Source organism: Periophthalmus magnuspinnatus, chromosome 24 (assembly GCF_009829125.3).
Source record: "Periophthalmus magnuspinnatus isolate fPerMag1 chromosome 24, fPerMag1.2.pri, whole genome shotgun sequence".
NCBI lineage: Eukaryota > Metazoa > Chordata > Actinopteri > Gobiiformes > Gobiidae > Periophthalmus > Periophthalmus magnuspinnatus.
In genome coordinates this window covers 693,973-718,844 of record NC_047149.1, presented here as the reverse complement: position 1 = coordinate 718,844, position 24,872 = coordinate 693,973, and the positions used below count along the sequence as shown (strand labels likewise).

General features: G+C 37.5%; 2 protein-coding genes across 2 annotated transcripts in view; one reads left to right on the top strand and one right to left on the bottom strand.

Moving 5' to 3' along the window:
- ezrb (ezrin b) overlaps positions 1–1,850 on the top strand; it is a 37,524-nt gene extending 35,674 nt beyond the window's left edge. Inside the window, exon 13 of the mRNA XM_033990960.2 lies at positions 349–1,850. Within this exon, the coding sequence (XP_033846851.1) occupies positions 349–513 (165 nt within the window). The 3' untranslated portion in view covers positions 514–1,850. The remainder of the gene's footprint in view (positions 1–348) is intronic.
- Positions 1,775–23,389, bottom strand: sytl3 (synaptotagmin-like 3). The gene is made up of 12 exons (XM_033990924.2): positions 23,249–23,389; positions 22,602–22,817; positions 22,165–22,229; positions 19,644–19,695; positions 19,505–19,571; positions 19,332–19,404; positions 18,317–18,438; positions 13,757–13,858; positions 12,671–12,840; positions 4,376–4,472; positions 4,132–4,299; positions 1,775–2,966 (listed from the first exon to the last, which is right to left on the bottom strand). The coding sequence occupies exons 1-12, from the start codon at positions 23,344–23,346 to the stop codon at positions 2,940–2,942; spliced, it is 1,257 nt and encodes a 418-aa protein (XP_033846815.1). The 5' UTR covers positions 23,347–23,389; the 3' UTR covers positions 1,775–2,939.
- Between the last annotated feature and the right edge of the window lie 1,483 nt (positions 23,390–24,872).

Here is a 24,872-nt window from a genome sequence, read left to right as displayed (position 1 = left end):
GAATGAAAATGAAAGTGAATATTTGCATAAAAAAAATCAAGTTTATCAGTTTGAACATTAAATATCATGTCTTCGTAGTTTATTCAGTTCAATATAGGTTGAAAAGGATTTGCAAATCATTGAAGTCTGTATTGTTTTTAGTGTTACACAGCGTGTACTACATTACTACTGCTACTACTACAAACAACTATTCAATTACTATACATTTTTATTAAGTATTTATATTTGTATTTCTTAATTTATGTTCTGTTCAGTCCTTGACCTCACACTGTGGGTGTGATCTGCAACCCAAAATGAGTTTGATAGCCCTGGCATGAGTATCATAGTAAACTTGCATGTTTTTTGCAGGCCCTGACCTCGGAGTTGGCACAGGCTCGAGATGAATCCAAGAAAACGGCAAACGACATCCTGCACAGCCAGAACGTGCGAGAGGGACGGGACAAGTACAAGACGCTGCGGCAGATCCGACAAGGCAACACCAAGCAGAGAATCGACGAGTTTGAGGCCTTATAATCTTGTGACTGCATCTCTTTTTCTAACAGACTCATGCAACCAGAGCAGAATAAAGCACAGCAGGAGGTGTGGTAAACAATCTAGTGCCAAACAGTTTTTTTCTTTGTCCAATTATCTTATTCATTATTCATCTTATTATTCAAATGATCTTTTTTGGTACATTAAAAAAACATTTCTGGTGAGGGGTCCGTAACTTGATTGATTCATTGAAATGTTATTGCTTTACCTGGAATGATCCACAGTATGGCATTAAAGTGCATATGGCAGGTTTTGCATGTTTTTCCATGTTTTATTACTTGGTTTTGTGGGGCTGTACCTGTGGTAAATATTTATAGTAGTAGTCAATCAAGTGACAGTTTATGAAAAAAAGTACAAAAATAGACAATGTAGCAGTGAATATCTCTACCTCAACACAGCAAGCTCCATCTAAAACGCAGGGAAAATGTACACTCAAGCAACACATTTTTCTGTCAGTTTAAACACTGATTGCACAAAATATAATTGTTGTCATCTATTTTTGTCTAATCATAAATATTGTGCAATTTAGATTTGATAGATAGTTTTGGCCCTTGTTGGTAATGAGTATGGAATTACGTCTGCATATGTCATATCTGATGCCCACGTACAACAAGTAAAACAAGAAACTATGTAACACAGACACACACACACACACACACACATATATATGGGCAAAATATGAAATATAATGATGTTAGCTATGTTTTTTTGACATTTACATTTGAACCTGTTATATGCACTTCAAGCTACTCTTCTATCTTGCTCTCTTCAATTCCATGTGTCAAAAAGGAAAAGCATGCACTCAGATTGTAATGTGGTTCATAACCTGCTTGTCTTAATGGAAAGAGATACGTTAAATGCCACGCTAAGGAACATTTCAGGCAAACCAGATGGTGGACCCTCAACCAGAAAAGTGCAGTCCCTATACAATGCTTTATTATTATTATTATTATTTTTATTTTTATTTTTTGCACACGTTTTGCTCTATATAAAGATGTACAATTGCAGACAATATTTTGGAGCAACGGCTGTGATTGGTTGATTGCATATTAGGGCAGGACTTAGAAGATGTTTATTTTTTAGTGTTTGAAAAAAAAAAAAAATTGCTATTTGAATACTTAATTTACACCATATGTTGCTATAGTTTAAAATCATGCTTGAGTTACTTATTTATATTATATATGGGATGTGGATTAAAAAAAAAAAAAAAAAAAAAAAAAAACAACTTTGATTTATATATTTTGCTCCCAACTTATGACATATACATATGGTTTATTGGAAAATAACTGTGTATTAGAAAATAAAGACATTTTATTGTACATTCACTCATTGTTCCTAAGGTATTTTGGATCACATTTGATTCATGTATGAAAGAGGTCATGCCTGCTGTTGATGCACAGATTAACTGAAGTAACCTTTTTTTCTTTTTACATGATTTACCATTTAAAAACCCTCAGTACTATTTAGTTACTGTAATGCATTAGAAAGAGAAGTAAAAACACTAAGCTGGAGGCCATGCCAACATGAAACCAAAACTGGCACAAAGTTCAACAAACTCTATATGAACTAAAGTGATATTTTTAAAGGGTGGCATTATTACAAATTCCTATAGAATATTTTGATTAATACAACTTGTCTTCCTTTAAAACAGGTCGAGAGAGTAGAGAGTAGAGTGATTGAATGAGGACTTTTCAGCTGCTGTACAAAGAGCCCATTGTAGACTGGGGAAAGTCAGAGAGTCAGAGTCACTGCTCAGAGAGAGGAGAGGGAGTAAACTACTCTCTACACAGTAAAGTTCAGTGCTACGAGTGCACCCAGGGGTCGCAATTTCAACAGACTATTACATATTCATGGGTTTCAACCATCTTCCGTGGTCATAGCAATTAAGCAAAAAAATATCAAAATATTATATGTTTTGAATGGGGAAAGGTCCTTCAAATCAGGAAGGAATTAGTTGTCTGAAAGTTCCACTCATAGCTGTACATATTTTGTAAACAGGAAATAATGAACCTATTTGTTTTTAAATGCTTCTATTATTCTACAAAGACAATGAGTTATTAGATAGTTACCCTACAATTTGTTTTTCTTAGAATTATATAGTTCCATACTGGAGTGATGGAGGACCAGTAAAACATAATTGATCCTCAAAGCAGGAAATTCAGATGTTCATCAGTAGCAGATACAAATAGTAATTGATTTGGTGGTTACATTTACAATCTTCAGCCTGTCTTTGACATGCTTTGCCCTAATACAGTAACCTTTTGAAATGAGCTGATGAAAAATCAGGACATGTGGATGGAGGTGAGTCATCCTGGTGGAGATGTGGGGTGGGGTCATCAATGTGAAATGTCTTGACTTGTGCAGTGATCAAAGTGAACAGTGAGGTTCAGATGTTCCAGACAAGGTGGTCACCCAGTAGTCCAGTCATCAGACTTCTAAACAGAAATAAAGGGATACTTACTGTTATGTGCATTATTAAATATATATATATATATATATATATATATATATATATATATATATATATATATATATATATATATATATATATATATATATATATATATATATATGAGGAAAGTATGACCCCTAGTGGTGTAAATAAAATCTACTACTCATGTCAAATGAAAATGAATTTGAAACAAGAAAAGCTTGGCAATGAGATAAACAATGGTATCTAAAATTGCATCAAATACAAAATAAATGTATGTACTGTGCCAAATGCCAATGAAAAAGATGTGTTCCCTTAGTAGTAGGGCTCAAAGGGTTTGGGACTGTTGAAATCCATGCTTGTGGTAGTACAACTATGTGCATGCAGCACAAACTTGGTAAATGATGCAGCACTGATTTGAACAAATGTTTTTGTTTCCATGACTGGGTTTCAATTTCAAACTTGATACTTTCGATACTAAGGAATACCTTTAATACTCAATACTGATTTCAGTACCACAATGATAATAAAAAAACACTCCTTGTTTTGACAGTAGAATATCATTTTCAACATAAACATAATAATAGTACTTTTTATATTATTATGAGGTCTTATATCTGTGTAATCCCCACGTACTAAGATCATTCTAAAGCTATTCAGTAAAGGTTCATTTCTGTCCTGCTGATGTGACTTTTTTGGTATTGATAGTTGAAGTTATTAAACTTCAGAGAATTTTAAGACAGTATGAAATTGTGGTCTATTTTTGTGGTCTATCTACAAACACTTTAAGACAAAAAGTGTTTCATCCAAAAGACAAAACCCAGAGCCATAAACAAAGTAATGTGGTCTACTCCATTCAGTGTAGTGAAGAGTGCAGTGAGCGTTGCACTGGAGAAACTAAATGGCCACTCCATAAGAGGATGTACCAACACCGCTGAGATAGCTCCTCTGGACCCCGAGAAAACTAGTAGTTTGCACTAAAACTGTCAAAAAGAGGACTGGGAACTGTAAACTGTGCTAATACAACACCATGATCACATTTTTCTAGCAAAAAAGTGGATTTAGTTTTCCACTTTATAGTATACCTTTATATTACTACTAAACCTTGAGTTGGACAAAATGTCATCTGATATGGCCATAAGAATGAGTACAAGAATGAGTCAGTTTACCTTTGCACACAGGGGATACCAGTGGAAGGTCTCAATGGGTCTGTTCGAAGCCCACCCATCCAGAGGAATGAGGGCTTCCCCCAAGAACACTTTCCTCCTCAGGCTCCCAGAGTTGAAAACACAGGCCTGCAAATGCTTCCCAATCAACATGGAGCGTTTTATGTGATGCTGTAAACAAACACAAAGAAATTAATAAAGAAAATCCGATCCAGATAAAGATATAGACATATGCTCAAAGTTGGACCTTTAAAACCTCTTTGTAGACTAAATTAGCTGTAAGTTTCTTCACTGTTGTTTTCAGCTTAGCATGCTCCTCGGGGCGGATGTACACCTGGACATACCTGTGAATTAATAGTGCACAAAATATAATAATTATTATTATTATTGTTATTAGCCCCAAGCAGCAGGGCCTGTTAGTATTGTAAGGCCACATAAGTGCACTGACTAGAAGTGACGTGCCCGTCAGTGACCGGGGACTCTCACCTTGATACAGGAAAGAGCGAGTGCTTTCTGAAAATGTATAGTTTATCATATAAAAAAGGGAATATTTTTCTTGCATCAGAATATTATTTATTATTATTATTTATTATTATTATTATTATTAGGCCCAAGCAAAGGGACGAGAAATATCCTGGTGAGGGACTAATTCATTATTTAATTCCGAGCACTGAAAATTGCAAAAATCTGAACTTGTTTACTACTTACCATGCCAATGAGAGCCTAGCCCCCCAAAAAATCAACATAGAAAAACAGAACTTGTCATGGAAGATACAACATGTCAGAACATGCAAAGAATGATATTATGATGGCTGACAAAAGCACACACCATCAAACGCTTATCATGTCCTTGAACAAAATACATAAATAAAACCCATGTGTGATTAAATATTCTCAATTAGGTTTTTGATACGATTTTGGACATGGTCAATTTTTAACAAAATTGTAAATTTTGCTAAAGTTTAAAAAAAAACCCAAAATCTATATCTCTCATAAACATTGCCGGATTTATAAGCAGAACGCAACAACATGCAAATATTAAAATGGCTTTCCGGTGCCCTCTCATTTATGATGTACAGTGTAAGTCATATGACTCTAGCTATTGCCCAAACCAGTTACAAAGTCTAGATCTCGTTCTAACCTACGGTATTGAGATTAATGATCTAATTGTCCTTCCTCAAAACCCTATACTCTCTGACCATTTCTTAATTACCTTTCAATTTATACTAAAAGACTATCCAGTCCTGCAGAAAAAAACAATAATGAAAAGAACATTATCAGATAAATCGGTTACAGAGTTTAAAGAAATTATTGAGCCATTACTAAAAAATATGTCATGTGACAATGAGAATAATTTTGTCACTGATCAATTGGTTGACAGAACAATGCTCACCTTAAAATCTGCTCTCGATGTTGTAGCTCCGCTAAAACAGAAAAGCATTAAACCAAGACCTCCGGCTCCATGGTACACGTTACAGCTCAGGACACTCAAACAACATGTGAGACGCACAGAGAAGCTTTGGCGCCGCTCGCGCTCTGAGCAGTCTCTCAAGGCATGGAAGCTCTGCCTGCTCACTTATAAGGCCACTCTGCGGAAAGCCCGAACTAGATACTATTCAAATCTAATAGAAGTAAACAAAAATAACCACAGATTTCTGTTCAGCACTGTAGCCAGACTGACAAACTCCCACACTGCTAATGAGTCTCTTATCCCCTCCAACATTAGTTGTGATGACTTTCTTCAATTCTTCAATTACAAAATTACAACCATTAGAGACAAAATCAACAAAGCTACACCAAAAATCAGCTCTGAGCTAATCCAGTCTGTAATGCCAATATCCCACATGGATCCTCTAATAATATTAGATAAATTTACTCCTGTTGATGAGGTGGAGATTACCTCAGCCATCATGTCGTCCAAACCATCAACCTGTATGCTCGACCCTATTCCAATCAGACTCCTCAAAGAAGCCCTCCCCCTAATAATAGATTCCAGTGACGTGCGGTGAGGTTCATGGTTGGTGAGGCACTGACTCCTTTAGTGTCAGATTTACAAATATATAAACCAAAAAGGGTCGCTTATTGAATTGGCTGCTGGGTATTTCATATCTCATCAGCATTCTTCACAAAAATTCTTGACTTTGTATAATGTAGTGAATAAGAATTGGTCAAAGAGATTCTCTGTCGGACCAGATAATCTCACTCGACAATGTGAGTATAGCTTCTAGCCCTACTGTAAAAAATCTTGGAGTCCTATTTGATCAAAATCTCTCATTCACAGCCCATGTAAACCTAGCTTGTAAAACCGCATACTTTCACCTGCGAAATATAACTAAAATTAGAAATATTTTACCTAAAAACGATGCTGAAAAACTCATCCATGCATTTGTTACTTCCAGACTTGATTACTGTAATTCCCTGCTTGCCGCCTGCCCCAAAAGTACTATAAGGAGCCTCCAGTTGGTCTAAAATGCAGCGGCCAGAGTCTTAACAGGAACTAAAAGAAGAGACCACATCAGTCCTGTACTAAAATATCTGCACTGGCTTCCTGTCGAGCTTAGAATCAAATTCAAAGTCCTCCTCCTGACATACAAAGCCCTAAACGGTATGGCCCCATCCTATCTGCAAGATGCTATTGTCCCGTACCAGCCAAACAGAGCACTCCGCTCTCAGAATGCAGGACTATTAGTGGTTCCTAGAGTGTCCAAAAGTACAGTGGGAGGGAGAGCATTCAGTTACCAAGCTCCTGTGCTATGGAATCAACTCCCTGCTGATGTTAAACAGGCCCCCACAGTCTCTGTATTTAAGACCAGGCTTAAAACCTTCCTCTTCGGTATAGCATATGACCAGGTTACTTAGTGAGGGAGTTAGGGTTATTAAAACCCGGGATAAGATAAGCTGCAGTAGGAGTAACTAGCTGGGGGAAGTATGGCAACCTGAGCACTATCCTCTACTTTGTCCTATTTTCTCATCAGCAATGCTATTCACATGTTGTCCCCTGTCCCACTCCCCCTGTGGAGTGTATCTCTTTCAGATGCCCCGATGACAGCTGGACCTCCTCCTTGCCTGGCTCTCCTCCTCCTCGCCTGGCTCTCCTCCTCCTCGTCTGGTCTTCCTCCTCCTCGCCTGGCCGATTTCTTATGTTGTCTGATTTTTCCTGTTGTGTCTGATTTTTCCTGTTGTGTCTGATTTTTCCTGTTGTGTCTGATTTTTCCTGTTGTGTCTGATTTTTCCTGTTGTGTCTGATTTTTCCTGTTGTTTTGTTTTTTGTGTCTTGGCGGCACGGTGACTGAGTGGCATCACTCATGTCTCACAGCAAGAAGGTTGGTTCGATCCCCGGGTCACCAGGCCTTTCTGTGTGGAGTTTTTCATGTTTCTCCTCGTGTCTGGATGGGTTTCCTCCGGGTACTCCGGTTTCCCCCATCAACCAAAACATGAACGCCCTTCGAGACAACTGTTGTTGTGATTTTGGGCGTTACAAAAATAAATGAATTGAAATTGAATTAAGAGTCAGAGTTGATGAGGGGCAGATATTATAAGCTTTTGCTTCCTTCTGTGCCCTTTCATTCACTTAACAAAATTGTACAAAAGCCGTAATACTGTATGCAGTTATGCGGATTGTTTTGTTTTAATGAATGAAATAAAATATTAAATTGAAAAATTGAATTGAATCAAAACACGCACGCACACACACGGTACATATTACAGATATGTAAAGGTAAAAAAACGTGCATTTGCTCTACACCCTCCCTGTGTTGTAGTGATGCTCGGGTCAGGATATTTTCAACCCGCGGGGCCCCGCATGTACGGCAAAATATTACCCGCCCCGCGCGGCTGCCTCTATTTTTCGAACCCGCCTCGACACGATGCACAGAAATAATATTCATAATAAGCAACATTATTTCAACCTGCATTTCGTGGGAAAAAAACTGATCAGCCCCAACCTGAACCGAGATCAAATGAGAATTGAGAATTTCAACATAAATGAGACGTATAGAGTGGTGTACAAAACCACAGACGTCAATCACAGACACCAAATTTGACCCCGTGGGTTCTCCAGAGTCAAATATTCTATTCTATTTTTCTTAGTCTAACGTCTTTTTTATAAGATTGAAATGAAAACTGTTTGTGTCTTACCTTTATTTGTAGATGAAGTCCATGCACCTGTCCTTCGCCACGAAAACCTCCGTTACTTTGTTGTAAAAGTCCTCCGTATTTTCCTTTAGTTTTAAAAGTCTCTCCGCCTCAATGGAGATGATAGCCAGGGAGGAAAGTCGTCCTGAATCGGTCCTATTCCAATTGTATGTTTTCAGTCTTTTCAACGCAGAGTTGGGTGGGTCAATGCAGGGTTTTCCTTTACCTTGGCATTGTGGATGCTAACGTTGAACCTCCGCTGTTCGTTTAAAGCCAAATCGATCCTTGAGTTTCCAAAAGTTTTTAAAGCAATTTGGCTTTGGATGTGAGTGGTCGATCTCTCATGTTTGCTGAGGCTTCGTGGTAAATTTTTCATGTCACAATATCCCGTGTTAGTCCAGACATTGTCACAAGTTGAGAACAGAAGGCAGGGGAAGCAGTAAAGACGTTTTGTCGAAGGACAGCCACACAGCCACTCTTTTCGGGTGTACCACTCCGTTTGAAAAGAGCGCGTTATCTTCTGTCCCGAAGTTTGAAGCAAACCTTTAAGCTCCGGTGTTGGTCTACCCGTGTTAATCACGTCCACTTTTGACTGAAAGTCCAGTTTTGAGAAATTTTTAAGCTTCGATATATAATCCTCTTCCATTTTGGCAGTCCGGCGTAGCTAGCAAATAAAACCGATCGCACTTGACTCGCCTGGGCCTGGCGCCTCTGCGTAGAAGAACAGCACACGTACCCGTTGGCTCACGTACGCCCTCTTCAGTGCGGCAGAGAACTATCTGCCTCACCCTGCGCCTTTTCACCGCGGTTTTATTTTCCATCAGCAAAACCAAATATGTCACTAACAAACATTAAACTTTAATGGTTAATAAAGACATTAGCCAGAGTGGAAACTCAGGTCAAATAAACGTATCTGCAAACATTATATTGGAAACATGCAGATATATGGCAAGCAGCACGGGCCAATTGCATGTATCAACCCAGTTTGTAATGGATGGCGCATTCAGAGGTGAGGCTTGACTCGTTGCTGCCGCACCTCTCGTTTCATCCCTGTATTTAAACAGGTAATAGGGAAATTCGTCGATTTTGACAATAAAAAATGTTCGAAATGAGTTGTACATAAAAATCAGTGGACAAATATTAATATAAATTTGATGTTATAATTATTTATTTTTTTTACTTGTCATGATGACAGGTGAGGCTCTGCCTCCCCTGCCTCCCCTGAACGCACGTCCCTGATAGATTCCATCCATAACATAATAAATATGTCGTTAGAAAATGACTACGTTCCTCAGTCCTTTAAGTATGCTGTGATTAAACCCCTTTTGAAAAAACCTAACCTAAATCCTGATGAACTAGCCAACTACAGACCTATCTCTAATCTTCCTTTCCTCTCAAAAATTCTAGAACGAGTGGTGGTGAAACAGCTCTGCTGCCACCTGCAGGACAATAATATATTTGAAAAATTTCAATCTGGATTCAGAGCTCACCACAGCGCGGAGACTGCACTGCTTAAAGTAACAAATGACTTACTACTAGCTGCTGATAACGGGCTGGCTTCAGTCCTGGTCCTACTGGACCTCAGTGCAGCGTTTGACACCATTGATCACAACATTCTACTGCAGAGGTTAGAATGTGACATTGGAATCAGAGGGACCGCCCTCAAATGGTTTAAATCCTATCTATCAGATAGGTACCAGTTTGTTAGTATAAACCAGAGCACCTCTCCCTGTTCTAAAGTAGCCTGTGGTGTTCCACAAGGATCTGTGCTTGGTCCAATCCTATTTACTCTGTATATGTTGCCATTGGGTAACATTAAGAGATTCTCTGTCGGACCAGATAATCTCACTCGACAATGTGTAGCTTCTAGCCCTACTGTAAAAAATCTTGGAGTCCTATTTGATCAAAATCTCTCATTCACAGCCCATATAAACCTAGCTTGTAAAACCGCATACTTTCACCTTCGAAATATAACTAAAATTAGAAATATTTTACCTAAAAACGATGCTGAAAAACTCATCCATGCATTTGTTACTTCTAGACTTGATTACTGTAATTCTCTGCTCGCCGCCTGCCCCAAAAGTACTATAAGGAGCCTCCAGTTGGTCCAAAATGCAGCGGCCAGAGTCCTAACAGGAACTAAAAGAAGAGACCACATCAGTCCTGTACTAAAATATCTGCACTGGCTTCCTGTCGAGCTTAGAATCAAATTCAAAGTCCTCCTCCTGACATACAAAGCCCTAAACGGTATGGCCCCATCCTATCTGCAAGATGCTATTGTCCCGTACCAGCCCAACAGAGTACTCCGCTCTCAGAATGCAGGACTATTAGTGGTTCCTAGAGTGTCCAAAAGTACAGTGGGAGGGAGAGCATTCAGTTACCAAGCTCCTGTGCTATGGAATCAACTCCCTGCTGATGTTAAACAGGCCCCCACAGTCTCTGTATTTAAGACCAGGCTTAAAACCTTCCTCTTCGGTATAGACCAGGTTACATAGTGAGGGAGTTAGGGACATTAAAACCCGGGATAAGATAGGCTGCAGTAGGAGGTAACTAGCTGGGGGAAGTATGGCAACCTGAGCACTATCCTCTGCTTTGTCCTATTTTCTCATCAGCAATGCTATTCACATGTTGTCCCCTGTCCCACTCCCCCTGTGGAGTGTAACTCTTTCAGATGCCCTGATGACAGCTGGACCCTCTCCTCCTCCTCGCCTGGCCCTCCTCCACCCGCCTCCCTCTCCTCCTCGCCTGGCTCTCTTCCTCCTCCTCACCTGGCCCTCCTCCGCCCCCCTCCCTCCTCCTCTTGTTTTCTCTGATTTTTCCTGTTTGTTTTTGTGTGTAGGCAGCACGGTGGCTGAGTGGCAATCTTCATGCCGCACAACAAGAAGGTTTGGTTGGATCCCCGGGTCACCCAGGCCTTTCTGTGTGGAGTTTTTCATGTTTCTCCCCGTGTCTGGATGGGTTTCCTCCGGGTACTCCGGTTTCCCCCATCAACCAAAACATGAACGCCCTTCGAGACAACTGTTGTTGTGATTTTGGGCATTCCAAAAATAAAATGAATTGAAAATGAATTGAATTTTTGAATTTTGTCAGTTCAGTAAAAATGTATTTACACAGCACATTTAAAAAAAAAAACTTCAGCTGACCAAAGTGCTTCACAGAAAAGCAAAATAAATAAATAAATAAATAAATAAATAAATGTGACCACAGAGTACCTGCCACTGTGAAGTTCGTGCCGCTCTTCCCAGTTTACATGACCCATAATTTTTTTTCATATCAGTGAACCAAAACCAATGTATTTCTATAACAAATGGACATTGCCATGATGGTTGAAAATAGAGGTAAGTTCTCATTGGCTTTTTTGTTCAGTATGGTATTAGTATTGTTAAGTATATGCCAAATTTCAAATGCCTGTAACAAAGACATTTTTTTGGGTCCCATTCAAGGTCCAATATGGCCGACTAACCCTAATCCCTGTACAGTTTGGGACAGGGCCATAATATTATTTTTGCCAAGTCCTGACATTGATTTGACATCTGATTTTTACATAGATCGACAAAATCGTCATAATCTTTTGACATCTCCTCCAACAGTTTTCATCAAAAATACTTACATGGCCAAAAGACACAAGACTCATGTGCAATAAAAGGATATCAATTAACTTTTTAAATAAAACGTTGGTCGTGGTCATGGTGATTTTTCAACAAAATGTCAAAAAAAAAATAATAATGAAAACACGATAGCGCCCCCTTCAAGTTATATATATATATATATATATATATATATATATATATATATATATATATATATATATATATATATATATATTTATTTATTTATTTATTTATTTATTTATTTATTTATTTATTTATTTATTTATTTATTTATTTATTTTTTAATCGTAAAAGCCAATCTATTATCGTGGACTTGTGAAACAATTTACAAAGAGAGTCTTCATAATGGAGAACAATGTGATAAAGTCCCATCATGCTAACTTTTACTGTTTAGGCATAAAAAATTGAGGAAAAAAAAGTTAAAAAAAAAGTTACAAAAAAAAAAAAAATAAATAAAAAAAAAAAATATATATATATATATATATATATATATATATATATATATATATATATATATATATATATATATATATATATATATATATATTAGTGTTATTAGGACAACGTCCCAGTGAGGTACTATCAATCAAGCACTAAACAAACCCGGACATGCCACCAGCTGTTATCAAAAATTAGAACTCAATAATCTCTCATTTATGTGAAGACCCTGAGGAAAAAGATAATGAAAGATGACTCTGTAGCGTCACCTCACACTTTGATTGTCATAGGGCCAATGGGAGAAAAAAAATCTACATAAAAATCTGAAAATAGGCCATACACATGGAAAGTGTACGTACACGTTACATTTCTTCTTTTTGGTGTCTCCACAAGTGAGATTTCGACAGGCGCCCACAGTAATCTCCAAACAGGATGTTGTGTTGTTGTAGGTTACAGCCAGCTCTAGTTCGCCTGCTACAGTGAGGGCATCCATGGCTCCACAGTCCGTGCTCACGCTGCCACAGTTGCCCTGAAGCAACCAAGGAAAACAAATGTGTGAGGTGTAACTTTAAAAGGTTGCTAGGGGCTAATCAGCTATATGACTAATGAGACACATCATTTCATTTACTATATATTTTTGTTATTTCTATGTTTTTGTAATGAAATTACATAATGTATATCAGTCACCACAGAGCTGTAATTCAAATATGAAAAAGTCTATGGGACCATTACTAACAACAAATGTAAATGCCTATGAAAACTTTAATTTACTTAAATACTTGTAACCTAAACAGTCACAAAATTCAGATTACAGACTTTTAGAGGGCCCCTTTATTACATTTGGTCTTGGGTAAATAAGTTTCCATTACCCCTCAACCAAGATATTTGATAGTGTTTGTGGCATCACATTTACTGATTAATCTGTTCAGCTAGTCATTAAATTTTTTATGATTTAGTTAGCATTGCCATGATTTTTTGACACTTTTACTTCCTCGTTGGACATGGGCTGCAGATATGACATACGTAGAGGTAACTGTTACCTATCAATACTGCAAACAAGCTTGTTTAATTTAAAAAATAGTAATGATTCAACAAGTAAAAAAAAAAGTTAGCCTTAACTTAGTTAAATTATAATTTGAAAATCAAGATTTAGAATATATATATATATATATATATATATATATATATATATATATATATATATATATATATATATATATATATATATATATATATATATATATATATATATATAGTAGTATTAATAAATATTTATCAAAATTGCAATTACAATCATATTAAGTAGTAATTTGCCTTTTCATTTGTACTTTCTACAGAAACCGTTGACTGATCTTTAAACTGTGTTGCAACAGTCCTGTCACTGGTTCAAATCTTTCATCTTTCTTGTGTAACGTGACAGGAAGTCAGAATGTTCTCAAACCCACTGAAGTGAAAGAGGCGTTGTCCTCTCCTCCTGTGGACGAACTCTCTGTGTCGCTCTCTCTGCTTTTCTTAAACACATTTGGAAGACTGGGCACTTTGAAAAGCTGAAAAAAATGTATGTAGTGAGCCCATACAATTATTCAAAGTAACAAAGAAATGTTCAGTTCAATTGTATATTTTGAATCTATAGAGTGATGTAAGAGTGAAATGTAGAAATGGTAGGTTTTTATAAGATGAAGCTAACTCATGATTTTGAAAATCTATGATTGAAATGTGTGTTTGTATATGTGTGATGATGCATAATAATGTATCCCACAGATGGAAACTAGCTATAGCTTTTTTTTTTTTTTTTATTTAGCTATAATTCAATATGGAACATCTCAGTTTTTTATGAGCTTAATGTCTCTGTACATTGTTTGTTTCTGTACATTCTCAGTGTACTTCACTGAGCTAGTAAGTCAAATTCCAACATTCATCACACTTGTTCTGATGATCAACTTTCGGTTGCCACAGGTTTTGTTTTAGCACATTTCTGGAACATTGCTAAGAACTTGGAGCTTGATATGTTTATGGGAGGAGGGGTGTGAAAAAAACAACTAAAAATCAAAAGGAAATTCAGATTGTAGGTCTTATCAAATCCTCTGCATCTGTCATAAACCTGTTATTGTATAGTCTCATGGCAGTTGGGAAGAAGGAGTTCTTGTGATGTTCTGTCCTGCAACTCACTGATCTCAGACTCAAACTGTCTGTTCTCTTTTGTTCAGAAGCTGAATTCAGGGGAAGGTCCATGTGGTTCAGTATAACATTTATCCTGGTGAGTGTTCGCTGCTCCACTACCTCACCTCACTACCAGAGTCTCTAAACTACTTCCTGTAGTTGTACCTAAGATCTCTTTTTTTTTAAACTGCAGCATAAAAAACAGAGTTAGCCATTACTGCCTGATAAAACATATGCAGTAAGTATGCATAAGTTTTTTGTTTACTAAAAGACCTTAGCTTTCTTAGAAAATATAGCCAGCTTTGGCCTTTCATATAAAGTGCATCTGTATTTGTGGACCAGTCCAGCTTGTTGTCCAGATGCATCCCAGGGTATTTATAGGTGGACACTATTTTAATATCTTCCCCACTGATGGTCAAAGTTTGAGGTGAGGGTGTGTCACGGCTTAAGTCATTGACTATCTTATGACATATCTTTTGTTTTCGAAGTGTTTAGGATGAGATGTTTTCTTGGCTCCATTTATAAAAGTTCTCTATAAGACTTTTATTTATTTTATTTTTCAAGAGGCTTTTGAATGACAATCTTAATGCTCCAGGGAGCTGGTGCAGGATTGTCAAGAAAAGGGTGGCAGTGACAACACTGTGGAGGTGGTAGTCCCAGCCCAGTCACTTTGGAAACTGCCGACAGCCGTTGGGCTAAGGCAGTACAAAGACTCTGGGAGGCAGAGAGAGCCTCCTGTTGGATTTCGAATAGGAGTGAGTAGGAGAGCTGGCAGCCAGGAGGGAGTGCCTAGTGGCTAATGCTACTACAGCTGATGCACAAACAGAAGAGTGTTATGATGAAGGGTTAAGACACTATTATTATTATTGTTTGCAAGATGACTGAAGGAGAAACATCCCTGGATGCATGTTATTGCAGTTCTTTTGTGTGATTTAAAAAAAAATTGTTTGTCATATCGGTTAGAATTCAAGATTCAAGATTTCCTTATTTGTCTCCCTTAGGAGAAATTTTTCTTGGACCAATGGGCTGCTCACACCACAAAAAACAAACAAAACCATACCCAGGGTGCAGTACATCTCTCTCAACACACACACTCATTTCTACATCATTTATCATTTAGCAGTTCCACCGAAACAGGCACAAATGAATGTCTATATCTGTTGTATCTCCACCGTGGTACCCTGTACCTCCTCCCTGAACTCAACAGTTCATACTCAGGGTACAACACATGTGTCGGGTCAGAGAGAATGCTCCTGGTCTGTCTCCTCATGGCCTGTTTGTAAATTTCTTGAGGGCTCAGAGGGACAGCACACCCCATAATTTTCCCTGCTGTCCTCACCAGATTTAAAATTTGGGTTTTTGATTTGACCAGCAAGTTTCCAAACCAGCTGGTGATTCCATATCTTAGCACCGACTCAATGGTAGCTCTGTAGAAAATGAGCATAATATTACTACTGACACCAAATAATCTGAGCCTGCGCAGAAAATGGAGGAATACTTCTTATAAGTTCACACAATTTTTGATTCTTACCCTCACTTGACACAGCTCTCACACTGAAACATACACTTTCATTGAATTCACTTCAATGCAGTTCTTCACATTGTACACTATGGTGTCCCATAATCTGTTACTTTGTAATATAGAAACACAAACATGTCACACAAATCAACAATTTATGAGTAGCCAAAATCTAAATCTCTAAGTAAATGGCTTTTGTTTCACAATTTCACAGAATTCATCTTCATGATAAATACAACAGCAAAAATACTGTCCAGTCCAAAGAAATCTGGAAAAATCCTGCACTCTTTGTAAAACTTCTCAAAAGACAAAACAATTCAGAATGTTTGAAAAACACAAAGTACACTAAGCCATTTGCTAAATTACGATTATGTGTGAGCCTGTTGTGAGCACATGATTTACCATTCAAGCCTCTTATTCCTAACACAATTCTATGATGTAAATGGGAGTTTAGAGTCTGAGCAGAAGGACTGCATTGTTCATGCTCTGTATGTACACGCACAGGCCTACAGAATATGATGACTTTGAATTATGTGCTCACTTATGCCTCTTTCTGCCATAGCATTTTCTTCATTCAATACAATTAAAACTAGCTTCAGTTTCCCCTTTTTTAATCATGAGATTTACATTGTAAATCAATTGGTACGGCGATGTCCACCACAACGGCTTTGCTCTGTTGTTTATTTACCACCACAATGTCTGGTTGGTTCACCATCACCATTCTGTCAGTCTGTATCTGGAAGTCCTACAGGATCTTGGCTCGATGATTCTCCATTGCCTTTGAAGGTGTTTCCCACCTTGACCTTGGGGTTTACAGTCCTTACTCTACACAGACTGTGTCTATTGCTCTGGTGCTCAAGGCTTGCTTCTATGTAGCCATGATGAGTGCCTCTGTGCTGTCCTTCAGTCCAGCTTTCTCAAGCCATTGGTAGGATTTCTTGATATCAGCCACTTCAGTTATGTTCCGGTGGTACATCCCATACAGGGGCTTGTCCTTCCATGATGGTTCCTCCAGCACCTCTTCCTCTGCACTCCACTGTCACGGAGCACATCATCTGTTGGGGCCTTGTCCTTCATGTACTTATGGATCTTGGATGTTTCATCCTGGACTGTGGCTCTCACACTCACTAGTCCTCGGCCTCCTCTCTTAGGGCTTGCATACTGTCTCAGGGTGCTGAATTTGGGTTTTTGGGTCTTAACATCTGTGGTCTGTACGTCCTCTCCTTTGGCCAGCTTATGATTCCTGCTGGGTATCGGATTACTGGCAGGGGGTAGCTGTTTATTGCCTGGATCTTGTTCTTACCATTCAGCTGTCTGAGGTATTTGGCCATGTCTGCTTTCCTTGTTTCCTCTTCAAGGTTGCCATTTGCTGGTGGAATACCAAGGTACTTGTAGCTGTCTTCAATGCTATTGTTTGTTCTAGGAGAGAGACCCCTTCTGTGTGGATTACCTTCCCTCTCCAAGATTCTGTGGGACTTCCACAAAAAGTACCAACTGAACATTGTGGTGGTGGATAAACAACAGAGCACATAAGGAAACATTCAGATTGATTGAGAGGGGAACTGTATGGAATGCACTGCACCAATCAATTCAGAGGAGTGAAAAGGCTAAAATGGTGTCAGTAAATGATATTGCAATCCATTACAAACCCTGTTTCGTCTTAAGTACATATTTCCAACACAAGCCTCACATGTTTGGCCTGTGCATAATATGAAAACATGGGGAAATACTTCATTTTTTAAAATGAACTAAAGATTTTGAGCAAGTTATCAGATTTTGCAATACATACAGTAGATTTTGATATTTGTATGAATTGTTTTGACAAATGCATTTTGAGTGTGGCATACGCTGTAAATATGTGTCAAATATCATTCAACAATTAGTATCTGAACAAATACTTGAACTCAAGTCTCTAAATGTAAACCTAGTTGACACAGGTTTTCAGGTTTGATAAAAGTGCAGTATTTATTTAGACAGACTATAGTATGTACAAAGAGAGTGTTGCACTTGTTATCTGTGTTTAAATAGTTGATCACTGTGTTTTAGATACTGATATCAAAAGCAGTTTTGATATCATGAAGATGGATTAAAGTTGTGTTTTTCAAGGAAAGTAGGGATTTGGACCAGTCCTTTGGTGCACATATCTACATTTTAATGTAGCAAGAGTTATTTTATGTGGGACTGTAAAGTTGTTGAAAATAAGCAAAAGTTTCAAATGTTCTGAATTCTTGAAGATATTCTCCAGAAAAAAAGGTGTAGTGTTCCAGCATTTACAATCACCACTCCCTAATGTTGTCAGACTTAATGCAATGCCATATTTCCTTACTTTGAGACTTCTTCTGATGTCCGTGTCAGATAAACTTTTCTGAACAGTCAGATGGAATGATTTCTTGAAGTTTTCCACTTTAAGGTGATCATGCCTCACATCATTTTCTGATATTGACTTCTCTGCAGTACATAAATACAATGTCATAAAACAATGTCAGTTAAAAAAGTAAATACTTAAGGACTGTATAATCACTACAAGTGGAATTTATCACTGATAACTGTAACTGCGAGTCTTTGTTATCAATGTAAAATCTGATGACTTATATGCAGATGAGAGAATTATTGTCAGTAGATTTGAATGGTGTATGTTACTGTGGCCAAGATAAAAATGTCAGTTTACCCACAAAATAATGCCCTAAAATACACTGCCTGGCCAAAAAAAAAAAGTTGCCACCTGGATATAACTAAGCAAATAGGTATGAGCCTCCTCCAGGTCTAGGTTCAGTAACAGTATGTGCTTAAAGAATGAGGTCAGCTGACTACCTGAATATACTGAATGACCAGGTTATTCCATCAATGGATTTTTTTCTTCCCTGATGGCACGGGCATATTCCAAGATGACAATGCCAGGATTCGCTGGGCTCAAATTGTAAAAGAGTGGATCAGGGAGCATGAGACATCATTTTCACACATGGATTGGCCACCACCGAGTCCAGACCTTAACCCCATAGAGAATCTTTGGGATGTGCTGGAGAAGGCTTTGTGCAGAGGTCAGACTCTAGCATCATCAATGCAACATCTTGGTGAAAAATATATGCAACACTGGATGGAAATAAATCTTGTAACATTGCAGAAGCTCATCGAAACAATGCCACAGTGAATGCGTGTCATAATCTAAGCTAAAGGTGGTCCAACCAAATATAAGAGTGTGACCTGTTATTTTGGTGGTGGCATTTTTGTTTTTGTTTTTTGTGTTTGCCAGACAGTGTAAAAGCTCAATTACTCATCGATTACATATTGAATATTACTAGAAATACTTTTTGAAGTGCAAGGCTTGTGTAAAATGTACTTACTCTTTGTATGACTGGAGACAGAAAGCATCAAATCCTCCATGGAGCTTCTCAAAGGTTTCCCGTTTTTTAAGCTCTGCCAACAGAATGTATCATACTTGGCCTTATACAAATTGTTTTGCATTGCAATGATAAATTATGCAGTTAATTATAATTGTTAAATAATATTTACATACACCAGACTTGCTGAGAAAAGCACAATCCAAATGAGGAGGAGGTGTTGGTGGCACAACGGCTATATGACTGTAAAACCGCACAAGAGAAAATCATAACCACAAAATGAACTCAAATGAGACATAAAGACTCCAGGATTACCTCAGCACACCATAGGTCTTCAGCAGCCTCTCTCCTATGCTCTCATTTTTGCCTGCAGGTAAAGAAAACTGTGGAATATTGCAATGCCAAGAAAATGTTATTCTGTCAACTGAAACATTTATTTGACTTAATGGTAGTCAAATCATTTAGAACATTTCTCACTTCACATAGATAGTAGTCTCAAAACACTGCTTATTACTAATTATTGATTAAATTACTAATCTGCTTTGTGTTGTCTTTGCTAGGATAGGATTCATGTTCATATCTTAGGATAGTTTAATTGAATGAACTTACTGTAAACCATTAGGGTGTGTTAGTTTCAGTTAGCTCTGCCCCTCAGAAAGATATTTAGGGCGTTAACTTACGAGAGCCTTATGAGAATTGGATAAGGTACTCTCAAAATTTTTGTCCTGTTGACATAATACATTTTTTTGCAATGTATCCTTTCGGGAGGGATTACTGACATTGCAATGCAACAGAAAGCCTACAATAATAAAACTGTTATCTAATCAACATTTTGGCTATTTAAAAAAAATAAAATTATATATATATATATATATATATATATATATATATATATATATATATATATATATATATATATATATATATATATATATATATATATATATATATATATATATATATATATATATATATATATATATATATATATATATATATATACACACACACACACACATACAATTGCAAGAAAAAGTATGTGAACACTTTGGGATTATGTGGTTTCATGACTGGTTATAAAATGTGCTCTGAACTTCATCTAAGTCACAACAATAGAACAGACACACAGTCTGCTTACAATAATACTACACAAACAATGTATGTTTTTGTGTTTTTATTGAACATAACATGTAAACATTCACAGTGCAAGGTAGAAAAAGTATGTGAACCCCTAACCTATTGACTTCTCCAAGAGCTAATTGGAGCCAGGAGTGAGCCAACCTTGAGTCCAATCAGTGTGATGATACTGGATGTGTTGCTGAACATTGTCCTGCCCTTTAAAAACATACACCAGTTTTGGGTTTAACTTTGTGCATGCCCTTATTTGTATTTATTCAGTGTGTTTATGTTGCACTTTTTCACCGAAGCAAGTTCCTAGTTTGTGAACTGTGTTCACAGACTATGGCAATAAAAGTCTTCTGATTCTGATTCTGATTCATGAAGCACTGCCTGATGTGAACCATGCCTCGCAGAAAAGAGCTCTCAGAAGACATACAATCAAGAATTGTTGACTTGCATGAAGCTGGAAAAGGGTTACAAAAGTATCTCCAAAAGCCTTGATGTTCATGTGTCCACGGTAAGACAGACTACGTCTACGAATGGAAAAGTTCAGCACTCTCCCTAGGCGTGGTCGTCCTGTAAAGATGTCTGCAAGAGCACTTACAGAAATCTCTGGCACATGCTAACATTTTTATTGACACATCTACAAAAAGGAAAACCTTAAACAAGAATGGAGTACATGAGAGGAGACCATGGAGGAAGTCATTACTGTTCAAAAAAATATTGCAGCATGTTTGAAGTTAGAAAAAGAGCATCTGGATGTTCCACAGCACTACTGGCAAAATATTCGGTGGACAGATGAAACCAAAATTAAGTTGTTTGGAAAAAATACACAACACTATGTGTGGAGAAAAAAGGCACAGTACACCAACATGAAAACCTCATCCCCACTGTAAAACATGACGGAGGGAGCATCAAGGTTTGTTGCTGCTTTGTTGCCTCAGGACCTGGACGGATTGTTGTCACTGATGGTAAAGTGAATTCCACAGTTTATCAAGACATTTTGCAAGAAAACATTAGACCATCTGTCCACCAACTGAAGCTCCGGAGAGGATGGGTGATGCAACAGGACAATGACCCTGTAATTCCACCAAAGAATGGCTTCAACAGAACAAAATACGCCTTCTGGAGTGGCCCAGTCAGAGTCCTGACCTCAACCCGATTGAAATGCTGTGGCATGACCTGAAAAGAGCGATTCACCCCAGACATCCCAAGAATATTGCTACATTGAAACACTTTTGTGAAGAGGAGTGGTCCAAAATTACACCAGATCGTTGTGCAGGTCTGATCTGCAACTACAGGAAATGTTTGGTTGAGGTTATTGCTGCCAAAGGAGGGTCGATCAGTTATTAAGTCCAAAGGTTCACATACTTTATCCACCCTGCACTGTGAATGTTTACATGTTATGTTCAATAAATGCATAAAAACATATACTGTTTGTGTAGTATTATTAAGCAGACTGTGTTTTTCTATTGTGACTTTGAAGTTCAGAGCACATTTTATGACCAATTCATGCAAAACTCCACATAATCCCAAATGGTTCAGTTTTTCTTGCATATATATATATATATATATATATATATATATATATATATATATATATATATATATATATATATATATATATATATATATATATATATAAATGATTAAAATTGCATATGCAACATGATTAAGAATAAAGATAGATTTTTATTTAAAATTTTAGCAAAATGACCTGTGGTAGGGAATTTCTTTGACCTTTCCTCCAAGAACCACTCTCCAGATTGGAATTTGACATTTCTGCAAATGAGAATTTAGGAGAATTACAGCAAGTATATGTCCGTCTCCTCACAAAGCATATACATCTGTTTACTTGTATGCACAACACAGTCTGCACCGCACACACACATACACACACGCACGCCCGCGTGCACACACATGCACACACACACACACACATTTTAACAAAGTGACCTTGTTTATATAGAATGCCTGCCTGACCCCGCTCTATCCAAGCCTACACAAGGATCTCATGAAGAACAACTCTGTACAAGTTTCATGAGAACAGTCAGTGCGGTTCCAGGTCTGAGTGAGCTCTTTTTCTTGCTTGCTTTTGTGGTTTGTGGCTGGATTCTGAGAACACTGTCTCATGATAAGAATGTTCCTAGTTACCTGTAAGCAAAGCATACACTGCATCTCCAGCCTATGGTGGTGACAGTGATGCGGCACTTTGAGCAGATTCGATGACTGCAGCCGTGGCACACTGCTCCGCTGTTCCAGAGCTTCCCCAGTGACCTCTGGCACCGCGCACATGTCCTTTCGCCATACTGCCAACCAGAGATTTTGGCATCTTTTCTACATACCTCCTGCAAGTCCTGCTTCAGCAGTCTGCAATCATGGAAAACTTGCCACATTATAATAACAATAAGTATTTGAAGATATGTAGATATTTTTGAAGAACATATGGTGTATTTTTGATGGCTCATGTCTGAATGCATCATCTTTTTGCTTTGTAGTGGATTCTTCTTTACTGCTCAGAAGACTATTTTTTAGCACATTACAGGATAATTTGGGTAAACAGAGTTTATTGCAGCAACCAGACATATACTGAATTGACTGAGATTCCAACTTCATTGTGGTCAGTAACCACATAACCCACTGACCCACAAAGACATATTACAAAATTAAATATTAAAATATTATTATAGAATGTATTTCTATGCATTCCTTTCTTTTAAATTACACAAAACCTTTAACTTGATAAATTCAAGTGCTCTGGACAAAAATTGACTATGGATGCTATCAAATAATGCAGGTACCTGATTCTGTCTTCTTCTATGACTCGGAGCTGCTTATCTCTACGAAGGACCCCCAGCACTTGCTCACACTCCAGCACTTGCAGTAAACTTAGTTCCATGTTGATATCAGGTCTTGTTGTGGTCTGCCTCTGCTCTGAGCTTGTGCGTTATGACACTTGTCTGCCCCTCCCACCTTCTACATCCTGCCTCTTTGGGCGGAGTCTTTATTTTGCATTGAAGAACAATATTCTATGATATGAAGAATTTACCTGTCATGCATAAAGCAATTTTGTATTAACAGGATTATGCAGTTTCATACTTCAGAAATAGACAGATAGATAGCACAAGCACAAGCACATTTAATTTTTTTTTTTTTTTTTTTTTTTTCAAATTTGGCAAAAAAATAAATAAAAGTGTCAATGTTGAGGGATCTTCTGGGTTTGTGAGAACAATAAAAGTGATCTTCCTAAGGAAAACAAAACAGAAAACAATGGTCACATAGTGGTCACATAGTTCTTTACTTTCAAGCACTTTTGCCTGTCCACCCATTGGACATGATATTTACTACATTGTGGTTCTCCCGAGGATTTCTCTTTACCCAGTTTTCTCAGTAATAATGATTGATAAGGACAGAGGACACACTTGGATAGTTTTCCATTGGCAACAACACAAATCCATTTAAAAATGACACCATTGTAACTTCTATTGTGTCCCACTTACTTTTCCTTCACCCTCTCCTTATCCATGGAAGTCCACATTCATCTTCACAAAAATAAGCAGTAGATGCTGTGTTTCCATTGAACTGCTTACAACATAGTATTTCCAACTGCCTGCATTTGGAAATACCCTTTTTCATCTGTCTGAGTGGTAACAGATCTAGTGTCAGAGTCACAAAACCACAAAATTCAGTTTAGAGCATCAGATACAGCACAATAATAATAATAATAATTATTATTATTATTAAAAATATTATATTGTAATGCATTAATATTGCCACACCACATTGTTTTCTGTTGTATGGTGAAAAGAATAGTGCATTGTATAGTTTATTTTTTAAATAGTGTTGTTCTGTGTTTGCCAAGTGTATTTCTTGAAGAAAGCATATATCTGTTTTTAACTTAGCAAGATGATTCATAATTGTTGTTCTTTTTTGTACAGTACACATGCCTCGTGCATTCCAGGTTGTGAAGTTGAGTATGTGCATAATTTGGGAGGGCTAGTGTCTTTTATTTTCAATGGTATGTAAGCATTACTTAATATAAGTTTAAGGGATGCTAGGAGAAAGTTGGGGAGGGGATTGTTTTCCTCAATGCACAGTAGCAGGGAAATACCAATGATACAGATCAAACATACATTTACATTCATGTAGTTATGTATGTAAATGTATGCAAACATACATTTACATACATAACTACATGAATAGCTTTTGGGGTCCAGATGGAGCAGTCTTTCCATGTCACATACATATGGGTATGCTTAAGAGTTTCGGATTAAAGGCTCAGATTCATGTGGCCCATGCGGGCTATGCATTAAGCAGCATTAGTTTGGGGTGTGAGAACTTAAAACAGCCATGGGGTTACATTGGATTTTCTGAACAGTTGTCCATCAATGTATAACTTATCCACAACCAGTGTAGCTCATTTAT